General features: G+C 41.7%; 1 protein-coding gene across 2 annotated transcripts; it reads right to left on the bottom strand.

The window, feature by feature from the left end:
- Positions 1–2,090: 2,090 nt before the first annotated feature.
- On the bottom strand, positions 2,091–7,560 carry tmem256 (transmembrane protein 256). 2 transcript variants are annotated; one of them, XM_024287361.2, is made up of 4 exons: positions 7,080–7,237; positions 5,135–5,172; positions 4,464–4,544; positions 2,091–2,764 (listed from the first exon to the last, which is right to left on the bottom strand). In XM_024287361.2, exons 1-4 carry the CDS (start codon positions 7,153–7,155, stop codon positions 2,621–2,623), a joined length of 339 nt encoding a protein of 112 aa, XP_024143129.1. In that variant the 5' UTR covers positions 7,156–7,237; the 3' UTR covers positions 2,091–2,620. The 2 variants fall into 2 exon arrangements, with proteins under 2 accessions (XP_024143129.1, XP_024143130.1); XM_024287362.2 differs by lacking the exon at positions 5,135–5,172 and having other exon boundaries at positions 7,080–7,560.
- Positions 7,561–10,106: the final 2,546 nt, after the last annotated feature.

A 10,106-nucleotide genomic window follows, 5' to 3' on the forward strand; every position in this document is an offset into this window, starting at 1 on the left:
TTTAACTCAAAGTGTAGAGCTTTGTGTCAAAAGAGCAGGAAGAAAAATCCTAATTAAACTGGTAAGAATCAGTAACTCACCTCCTGTCACACAATTTCTATTTCCAATATTTAACAAGTGGCTAAAAAAGGTGCTTTAGAGCAGAACACTCTGTAAGGTTGCATTAAGTCGGTAGATGTGTGTTCTCTGACTGGGTGTCAGAGCTCTCTGTGCTCTGCAATTACTCCATCCTGAAAGGCAAAATCCGTCTTTTCGTTTTAATGAGGGGTTCACGAGTCATGATCAAAAAGTCATCGGGAATGAGTTTGGTTCGTCGCTTCCCCTCTTCAGACCAGAGTTTTGCCTCATGTTCTGACCCCGGAGATTGATTTACGAAGCTATTTTCGGAGGGTCTCCATTCACAGACACAAAGGCGAGAGTAGAATCGGTGTCCCTCTCCATTTGGACGCTGGGCGTTAATGAAATTGGTCTAGCTTTGTTCACAACTCTCAACTGTTAGCATGACCTCTATAGTTCCAAAAAAGACAAAGAGGTTAGGAAAGTTCATGTTCACTCATAATGAAGAGAACTAAAGAGTCATTCTAGTAGAGGTGTGGGGAAAAATCTATTTGTCAATATATCACAATATTTCATTTGGCAATACTTGTATTGCTTTAAAACGCAGAAAAAAAACGATATTTATTTAAATATTTATGAGCGTCTTTCAGTGTCTTACTTTTGTTTTCCACTTAAACCCCAGACCACTAGTTGGCAGCACAGTGCACTGAGCTGCTCTAAACCTCACCAAAATAAATAGAGAAAAAAAGTGAAACTGTTCTGGTACAGTATAGGGATATATCGTGACCCATGTTCTATCCTAAGACACGTATCCCGATACATATCGTACTCTTGCCAATAACACACCATTTAGATCAGGAATAGGCAACTCCAGGCCTCGAGGGCTGCACTCCTGCATGTTTTACAACATACCCTGCTTTGGCATGTTCCAATTGGCTGGACACACCTGAACCAGGTAATCAGTCACCAGTAGGGCTGCGGCCCTGGGGTTGCCTATCCCTGATTTAGACGCTTCTTAGGGTCTTAGTCCAGGCCAGAGTTCACAGACCCAAATTCGGAGTCAACGTTTCTATAACATTTACACCTGAACAAACTGCGTTTGAATCATTGAATGAAAACCGCTTGAAACAGGAAGTGAAGTGGCCTCCAAGAAGCCAAAATGCCATACACTTCTATAGAGAGATAAACAGCGATTACTCAGTCATTCTGTTTGTCAGAAGAACCATAGTTTTTTAAAGGGTTCTTGATAATCTTAATTTTTTATTATGATGATTTTGGCAACCCTTTACTGCAACCACTGAAAATGGTGACGTCACCATTTTCGGGGTTGTCGGAGACTGTCCCGACCACCGTTGAGCGAAGCAGATACACCCTGGACAGATCGTCAGCCTGTCACAGAGCCCACGGAACTGGAGCAATAGAGTCCGCAAAGCTAGCCAGTCGCCCTGTGGACATGTACAGTCAATGGACAAGAATAAGTCAAGTCAGTCGGCAGTAATTCACAATATTGAAGTTGGAGTCAGATCTCATTTGTTAGCAGTGGGTGATCCAATTGGTTTCTATGAGAAATACTCTCGCCAATCAGGAATGAGCTTTGAGAAGGTCCACACCGCTACCGCTTAAAAGCTGTCAAACATTTTAAACTTTGGGCCACCTACTTTTATTGAGGCATCTGAGTTTATTACTTTTACAACTTAAACTACTGAAAATAAAATCATTTAAAAAGTGGACTTCCAACAAGCTAACTCTTGATTGTTAGGAGTGGTTGCCATAGAAACGTAACTCAAACCGACTAATCACTGCTGACTAACAAAGTCTGGCTCCAACATGGCGGCATTTATATCGCAAAAAAATAGCTAGTGAATTGACTTCAGTTGGTTGGAGCCAGATGTAAGCCATTTTTTATGGGTGACATCACTCTCACTAAGTCCAGTTCTCCAATAGAGTCAACGGACTGACATAAGCTACAACCAGGAGGGAAATCATCCTCAGTCCCGTCAGTACAAAAGCAACTGGAAATGAAGATGTAAACATTTTTACAAGTACAAGTAGGTTTATTCACACATTTATGAATTCTAAACATTAACTAAACAAGCAAAAAGAACAAAAAAATGTATAATTTTGATTTGATTTTATCTCACTTTGTATTTATAAATAAAAAAATAATAATCCTGAAGAGCACAGATTGATCCAAACTTTTTATCTCCACTTTAAGCCCAGATGAGTCCGCCTTTCAAAAAAAAAAAAAAAAAAAAAACTATTAAAATATCTTCAAGTTAAAAATAACAATCTACGTTCATTTTCAATAAAACGCAGACGTCAAAGAGCGCCCATCATAAACAGACAGCAATGGCAGAAGAGTAATATTCCTTTTGTGACCTTATCCCCTCCTGACATCCGTTTCCCAGAGACAGGCAGCAGTTGGACGGTTGGCATTATAACTCAGCTCTACCCTTCAGAAAACTGCTGCTGCTGCTGCTACAGCTGTCCAATTCATCCATAAGAAGTCTGACAGCTTAGTGTCACGTGCTGGCCCCGTGGAGACGATGCGAGCTGTCACACTTCAGAGAATCATGGCGAGCCAGCCGGCGATCATCGCCATCCCACCCATGGGAGCCAGCTTGCTCAGGCTGGGGTCCTTTGTGAGGGCCTGGTGGTACAGAGGGCCGCAGAACATCCCCATGCCTGCAATTAGCAGGGTTCCCGCCTAAACGACATAGTACACAAAAAGAAAATAACTTTAATAAAACAATTTAAATGGAATCTTGAAATGCAACTACTGATAAAAACCAAGGATGTAAAAGAACACAAATGCTTAAGGGGCTTGGCTGATTTATCTTTACAGAAAAATCACACTCCTGAGTCTTTATGGGATGGTCTATGCCAGGATACTGGAGAGGAGAGTTTGGCTGATAGTCGAACGGGGCAGTTTACGTCCTGATTATGGAACATTATACACCCTCTAAGTTCTGGCGGGTTTGTGGGAGTTTGCTTATCCATTTTAGGGGGGGATTTGGAGAGGGCGTTCAACTGAATCCCTTGTGGTATCCTGTGGAGGGCGCTCTGGGAGTATGGGGTCTTACTAAGGGCCATCCAGTCCCTGTATGACCAGAACAGGAGCTTGAATCGCAGAGCCAGCAGTAAATCAGACTTGTTCCCAGTAATTGTTGGACTCTGGCTGCCCTCTATCACTGGTTCTATTCACATTCTTTATGGACAGAATTTCTAAGCGCAGCTATGGGTGAAAAGGGTGTAGTTTGGAGACCACATTTCTTATCTGCTCTTTGCAGATGATGTTGTCCTGTTGGCTTCATCGAGCAAGGACCTTCAGCCGTTCTTGATTGGAGAAAGGTAGTTTGCCCTCGTTTAGTGGGTGGAGTGCTCTTGCCCCAGGTGGAGGAGGGAAGGGGCAGGCTGGATGGATCCAGTCATTCTAGAAAGTATTTTCTGCCTTGGTGTGAGGCAAGGAAAAAGGAAGTTGAGAATCTCCAACTTTGCCTCCCATGAAAGCCAGACCCTCAGCTGGCTACACAACAGGCTTTAGCACAAGTTGTCCAGCACCCACCTTCTTTTAAAATCCCAAAGCGACCTAAGCCCCCCCTCTTAGAGTCCACACCAGTGTGGCAGGAATCCAGAATGGATTGGCCCAGCAAGTTAGCCCCAGCGCCGCCATTTATTTTTGCTCTGGACGCAAATCAGCAAACGCAGTTTGGAAGCCGCTGCAACCAAGTGTCAGTTTTGAGCTCCTCAAATACCACGTGTGACATCCCACCAAGGAAGGGCCATCATAAGGACAGACTGTGAGGTGAGCGTCACAAGGGCTGAAAAAATCTTGGACCCCTTGTGAGACCTGGTGCGATATGACCTGGGTTCCTCCTAATCCAAGACAATGCTAGACCTCATGTGTGTGTCAACAGTTTCTGCTAGACAAAGGCATTGATATAATGTACTGGTCCAACCATTCCCCAGACATTAATCCAACTGAGAACCTCTAGGACATCATGTCTTAACCCCAGGTTATTCCATAGACTGTCTTGAATTGCTTTCGGATGCTTTGGTCCACATGTGGGAGGAGATCCCCAGAGGATTATCCGCCGCATCCTCAAAATCATTCCCAGGCATTGGAGGGAAGTTATATGGACATGTGAACACCACTGAGCCTCATTTTGACTTGTTTCAAAGACATTGCATCAAAGTTACATCAGCCTGTAGTGTGTTTTTCCTCTTAAATTTTGAGTATGTTTCCACATATGCTAATACCTTTCATTTCAACCAATGTTTTTTTGTGGTCATCTTGCCAGTGTATGCAACTTATGCATTTAATGAGGTCAAAGATAATTACATATACACATGTATTCCTCACTAATCTACTTCCACCACTGCTGATCTTCAGCTTCCATACTCACCACAATGGGTTTGCCGCAGTGGGCGGCTCCCAGCAGGGCCAGGCTGTGGTAGAAATGGTACTTGTTGGCCGTTTCATAAAGCTGGGGGAATCAAAAACACACAAGCCCAACTGTTAGAGGAAGTCTGCCTTCTTTGGTTACAAGAGAAGTCAAGAGAAATCTTTTATTAGGGCAAAAAAGTATCAGATTTTGTAGAAGTTTTATGCAGTAACACACTTTAAGACTAAAGTTTTATCCAAATCCCTTCCCTACTCACTACTTGGTATACAATATAGGACAGGGCTGCCCAATCCTGGTCCTCGAGATCTACCACTCTGCCTGTTGGTAGATCCAGCTCCTCCTGACCTGGGAGAGGGAAGTCTGGGTAGCTTTGTTTAGACTGCTACCCCGTGACCTGGTCCTGGATGAGCGGAGGAATGTGGATGGATTTGTTTTTTGTTTTTTTTAACCATCCAAGTTTTCATTACCAGAAAACAGTTCATTCATAAATAGTCTTTGTAAATGTTGAGACTTATTAGGTTTGGGAAATCAGAGATGTAAAAAGAAATTAAAAATTGAGCATGGTGTCCGAATTGCTTATGTAATCCAGTCTCTTGCTAGAGTTTTTCAATAGTTATGGAGTAGGAAGGGAACTCAGATTTAGTCCAATAAATGAGAAAAACAGAACATACCACTAACTGATAGTCATCGGGATCCTTGCTCTTGAAGCCTAAAATGAGAACTGCAGATGAGAAAACTGGCCAACTGGTTTTATGTTGAAATGACACTGGTGACAGCAAGATTCTATCACTGAGAAAAGCGGCTTAGTGCTGTTATGCAACACTTTTACTTTTCATGTGTTGTTTATAAATGCAAAGCCAATACTGTTTTTCTCTGCATCAGAATCAGCTGATTCATGTTGATCGATCAAGGGTATGTCAAAGAGTGTGTGCTATTCAGGCGTCACTGGACAAACCTCAGATATTTAACCCTCGTGCTGTCTTGTGAGGTCCAGATGACCCCATTTTTTATGCCTAAAATAGAGTTAAGAGTTAACAAAATGTTATCTTTATTTCCCACGATTATTAGATCATCGGCATTTAAGTGATTGTGTAAGCAAGACAATGTGATATCATTTTTGCCTATTAATATCTATTAGATTATATTAACTTATCTGATGTTAAAAAAAACTGAAAAAATAAAGTCAACCTTCACAGTGTCTAATTTTGACAACATAGGGACAAGATTTTAAAGACTCACTCCAATCCTCTTTTAGAAGCCAAAAAGTGTTGCCAGTGTTTTTTTTTATCATAAGAATTATGTCGTTTTTGGCCAAAATCTTTAAAAACTGCTGTTTACTTTGACAGTTTCGGTAGAGCAGCAGCAGTTCACTTCTGATTTATAAGTGGGGCTGTTTGCATGGAGTAACTTCACCCCTCACAATCCCTACCTAATATTAGGTGTGTTTGAGATCACCCAATCAGATTGCCTCCATTATGGTGCATGTCGGGTAATTTTTCCCTTTGACGTCACATGTCAATCATCATAAAAATATCACGAGAAAGGGGCAGGTGTAAGGCACCTACCTCAGCAAAAGCACCTGGAAAACTGGCACTGCGCTGACTGTAAGCCACCTTGATGAATACAACCCAAGTCTGTTATCAGTAGGGCTGGGTTGATAAAATCGATCTAAATCTAAGCTTAATAGTTCAATAATCAATCCATAAAAGTAGGGATAGATCTAACACATATTGCTAAAGTCTGCTAGCTTGATGCTATCTTATGACAGGATTTCCCATAGGACGACTAATACTAACGCTTGGTTGACCTAAACATACATTAACATCTTTATAAACTTACTAGCATGAATTTTCCAAACTCTTAAGGAAATAGTGACCATTTGTGGTCTAAAACACAGTTTTTTGCTCATACTTTCTTCTTCTGGAATAAGGTGTAACGCTATAGGGTGATCGCCACCTAGTGGCCAAACTGAGACGCCCTCCAGGAGAGGCAGAACAATAGTTGTAGCTTCTCCATTTGAGATCCGTGTAACACTGTATGTTATTAACAATCTCATTATTTCACCAATACATTTTACAGTATGTGAACTTTATTGGATTAATATGAAAATATTCTAGGCAGACACAAACAGACAATGTATTTCTAAACAAATATGTCTAAATGTGTCAACTGAAAATTGAATTGAATCAAATTTATGTATTGAAAGAATCTAAAAATGTTGGAATCGAATCGATTCTTAAAATTACTGGCGACACCCAGCTCTAGTTATCAGATTTCCACTGTGCACGCTGAGACTGGGAATCACGTGACGCAACATACAAACCGGAAGTTCCTCCATACATACACAAACACACGGGTCACCTCTATTACAAAACCACGTTTGTTTTTCTTAAAACACGCAGTTAGGCGGATAATTTTAATGCCGAATTACTCCCGGTGTCCGTTTACCTTTTCCGCGATGAGTAAAAATTTCATGAAGAACGGGACTTTGTGTCGCGAGGAAGTAAAACCTTAAAGCGGGAGATTTGTCAATGGAGGCTGGAACTCTTCCTTCTGGTGATTATTCACCACACACGAACGACGACTATTACTACAAAATGTGCGCGCGTGACTCACCGTGAGCTCCGTATGCTCCGAGTCCAACGGCGGACGCTCCGGACAGAGCCGCGACCCTTCGTACCAACGCGGACATGTTCGGACCATAGACTGTATCGACACTTTCCGACGAACCGGAAGTTAGTGCTGAGCGCGGTGCGTTCAAGGTCTGTTCGTGCGTTTAAACTCTGTACACCAAAACTTTTTATACAGAAATCTTCACATAGGTATAATAAATCAACAGTAGAATAATTTATAAGTGAGCCTTTTTGTCTTATATCCTATTGTTTGATTTTTACCAAGAACTCGATTTTTTTTTTTTTTACTGTTTTAAACTGGATGTTCCTATTTACAACTTTATTATGAAGTCATTGAAAGCATCCCAAATGGCGGCTGTTCCAGCTAGATTAATTGGTTGCTGTGTCAATTCCTTCACTACTCACTATACAGTGCGTTCACCATTTGTACAATTCCAAAATTGAGTGCCCTAGAAATTTCCCAGGAGTTTCTGCAAAAAAACAGTTTTCATCGGTGCTCACTATATTAGCAAATAAAGACCACAATGCATTGCATTTGAATGATTTTGGTGACAAAAACCCAATTTTAATTTAGTGTTTTTTTTTAATAAACTATCCACATTTTCATCATCAGAACTCATAAATAGTCTTTGTAAAATGTTCATATTTAATAGATTTTTGCTTTACATTTTCTTAACCTTTTCTGGGTCACGGGGTTGCCAGAGCCTAACCAGTCAAAGATGAGTGGACTACAGTCTGGACAAGTCGCCAGCTTGTCACAGTGACACACAATCACACACGCCTTACTGAGTGGAAACGCTAGCCAGACTTGACTGGCCCGTCCCGTACCGGACTGCTCAGTGGAAACGAGGCTTAAATGTCTAAAGATTGTGGTCGTCCATATATAGTACAACTGACCGCCAGCCGCCTGGTAACCCAGAGGTATATAAAAGTGGACCATTCTGCATGCCTGACTGCCGCCGACTACATTCATTTGTGAGTTTTTGATCGTTGCTGAACCTTTCTCTCATATTAACATCATTCATTTTATTGCACAATGTTACACACTCATTGACTTGATAGTATAAATAACATTGTATTACTATGTTGCAATTCACACTGGAGTATTTTGCAGCTTTAGTGAATCCTCTTGTGTTTAAAGTACTTTTGGCCACAAAGAGGTTTGTGAAAAAAAAGTAGCTTTTTGAGCTTCTCCAACAGGGGGAGCTGTACTGCTTTTTTGCAAGTGTGAGAGAGGACATGGAGGGGACACAGGGACTTCTTCCAATTATCCTATTGAAATTACAAAGGGTCACACTGCATTAGTGGAGTCACTAAACCACAGAGTTCATCAAACCTCATCCTCTGCTGACTTTGACTCAGCATCAGCACAATGCACACAATTAGCGCAATTTAATGAGCATTTTCTTACAAGAAATAACTGTTGTGATTTACTGTCAACTGTTCTTTAAAACCTGCTGTCGGTGAGAGTGCACGAAGGCCTTACTTTTGAGGCTTTTTTATACTGTTCCCAAACACAAACAGTACATCATCTCAAAGTCTTGCATGTATTGAGGTGCATGCACACGTATGAAGTCCTATCCCAGATAACGTCCAACTTTGGAAAAGTATATTACGTGTAAACATATACATTTAGACTTCTTTTTATTTTGGGAAACTATTGATTTCATTTCAGAAACCATTTTTGTACCACAGCAGAATCTGAGCGCGACGTTGAGAGATGTTTTTGTCCTGAACAAACACTCATTTCCATCTCTTAAAACAGTGTGTACACTTTCCGAGTCACAATTTCCTTTCAATATACTGCTCTGGCTTATTATTACAGCAGGTTGTTTTGAATATCCAATTTCCTATCCTTGTTAGCGGTGTAGTTAGACGTGTCTGCTGGCAATGCATCTTTGGCCTGCGCAGGATTTCCAAGCAGGGCGAAATAAAGTGGAAAGCGTCTGTCTCATCAACATGAAAATGAAGCCCCTGCTTTGTTTTCCCTTCTGCAGGTAACAAGGCAGATTGAAACGGAGCAGCAGGGCCCCAAAGACGTCATTATTACACGCCGCAAACTGTGCTTTGACTCCGAAATGGGAGCCGTGGCGTTGGAGAATGTCGGAGGTGTCAACCGTTTCTCCAATGTGGCGCTCTGAGTTTCAAGGAAATCAGAGCTTCTTTTGAGAGCTGAAAGCTCCCCCCACATACGATTTCAAAAGCCAGCCGGCGAGATTTCTAAAGGTTTTCCATTAACTCTGACATGTTGTGACGGCTGCAGCCCTTCAGCTCGTTCAGAGAATCGCAGCCAGTTAACGGCGTTTTTCCACGTCTCCGAGATGTTTAGTCGCAAACAGTGCGTGTTGTGGCCGGTGTCAGTCCGCCGTCCCGTCACTCCTCCGTGTCGCTACACTCCTTTCAGCCGAGGGGAGTGAAGGAGAGAAAGGACAGGCCTGTCGAACAACGTTTGAGTCTGTTTGTGATTGTGAGTGCCTGCCAAACTGACGCCAGCTCAGAACCCGGACCCAACCGGCCTCATGTGCACACAAACACTTAAAATCTTTTTATCTCAACAGACGTTCCTGTAGAAGAAGGGCCAGAGAGGACTCAGAAATTGCAGGATTCTTCTATAAACTTTTTATGTTGCTGTTCTTGCAGGTCTCTGCAGCCTTTAACAGGAACAGAGGCCTTCTGGACGGTTCTCTACTGATCAAAACCAAGTAGGAGCCGCAGAGTCTTCATTGACTCTTTAGGAAACATTTATACCACTAAAACTAATGTTTTTTTTAATTTATATTAACAATTAATAGTCATATTTGATTTCTGGACTTAATTAAACCAGAAATATAAAGAGAAATTCGCATTTTCTCAAAATGTGAAGTTGTCTTTATGTTTGACACATTCTCACTCCCAACTCCTCATATATAGACATGTAGTTCAGGGCCACTCTGCATCACTTTTTGACCTCTTGGGTGACATGTTAATGGACAAGGAACCGGTACCAGGTTAGGATACGGGTATATCGGGT

Source organism: Oryzias melastigma, linkage group LG18 (assembly GCF_002922805.2).
Source record: "Oryzias melastigma strain HK-1 linkage group LG18, ASM292280v2, whole genome shotgun sequence".
Classification (NCBI taxonomy): domain Eukaryota; kingdom Metazoa; phylum Chordata; class Actinopteri; order Beloniformes; family Adrianichthyidae; genus Oryzias; species Oryzias melastigma.

What these genes read in the sequence shown, in the direction of transcription:
- tmem256 (XM_024287361.2), bottom strand. Translation starts at nt 7,155, where the DNA reads ATGTCCGCGTTGGTACGAAGGGTCGCGGCTCTGTCCGGAGCGTCCGCC. An exon ending in CCGATGACTATCAGTTAGTG is followed by an intron (nt 4,545 to 5,134) that starts GTATGTTCTGTT and finishes TGATTCCCCCAG; the next exon opens with CTTTATGAAACGGCCAACAA. An exon ending in ACTGCGGCAAACCCATTGTG is followed by an intron (nt 2,765 to 4,463) that starts GTGAGTATGGAA and finishes TATGTCGTTTAG; the next exon opens with GCGGGAACCCTGCTAATTGC.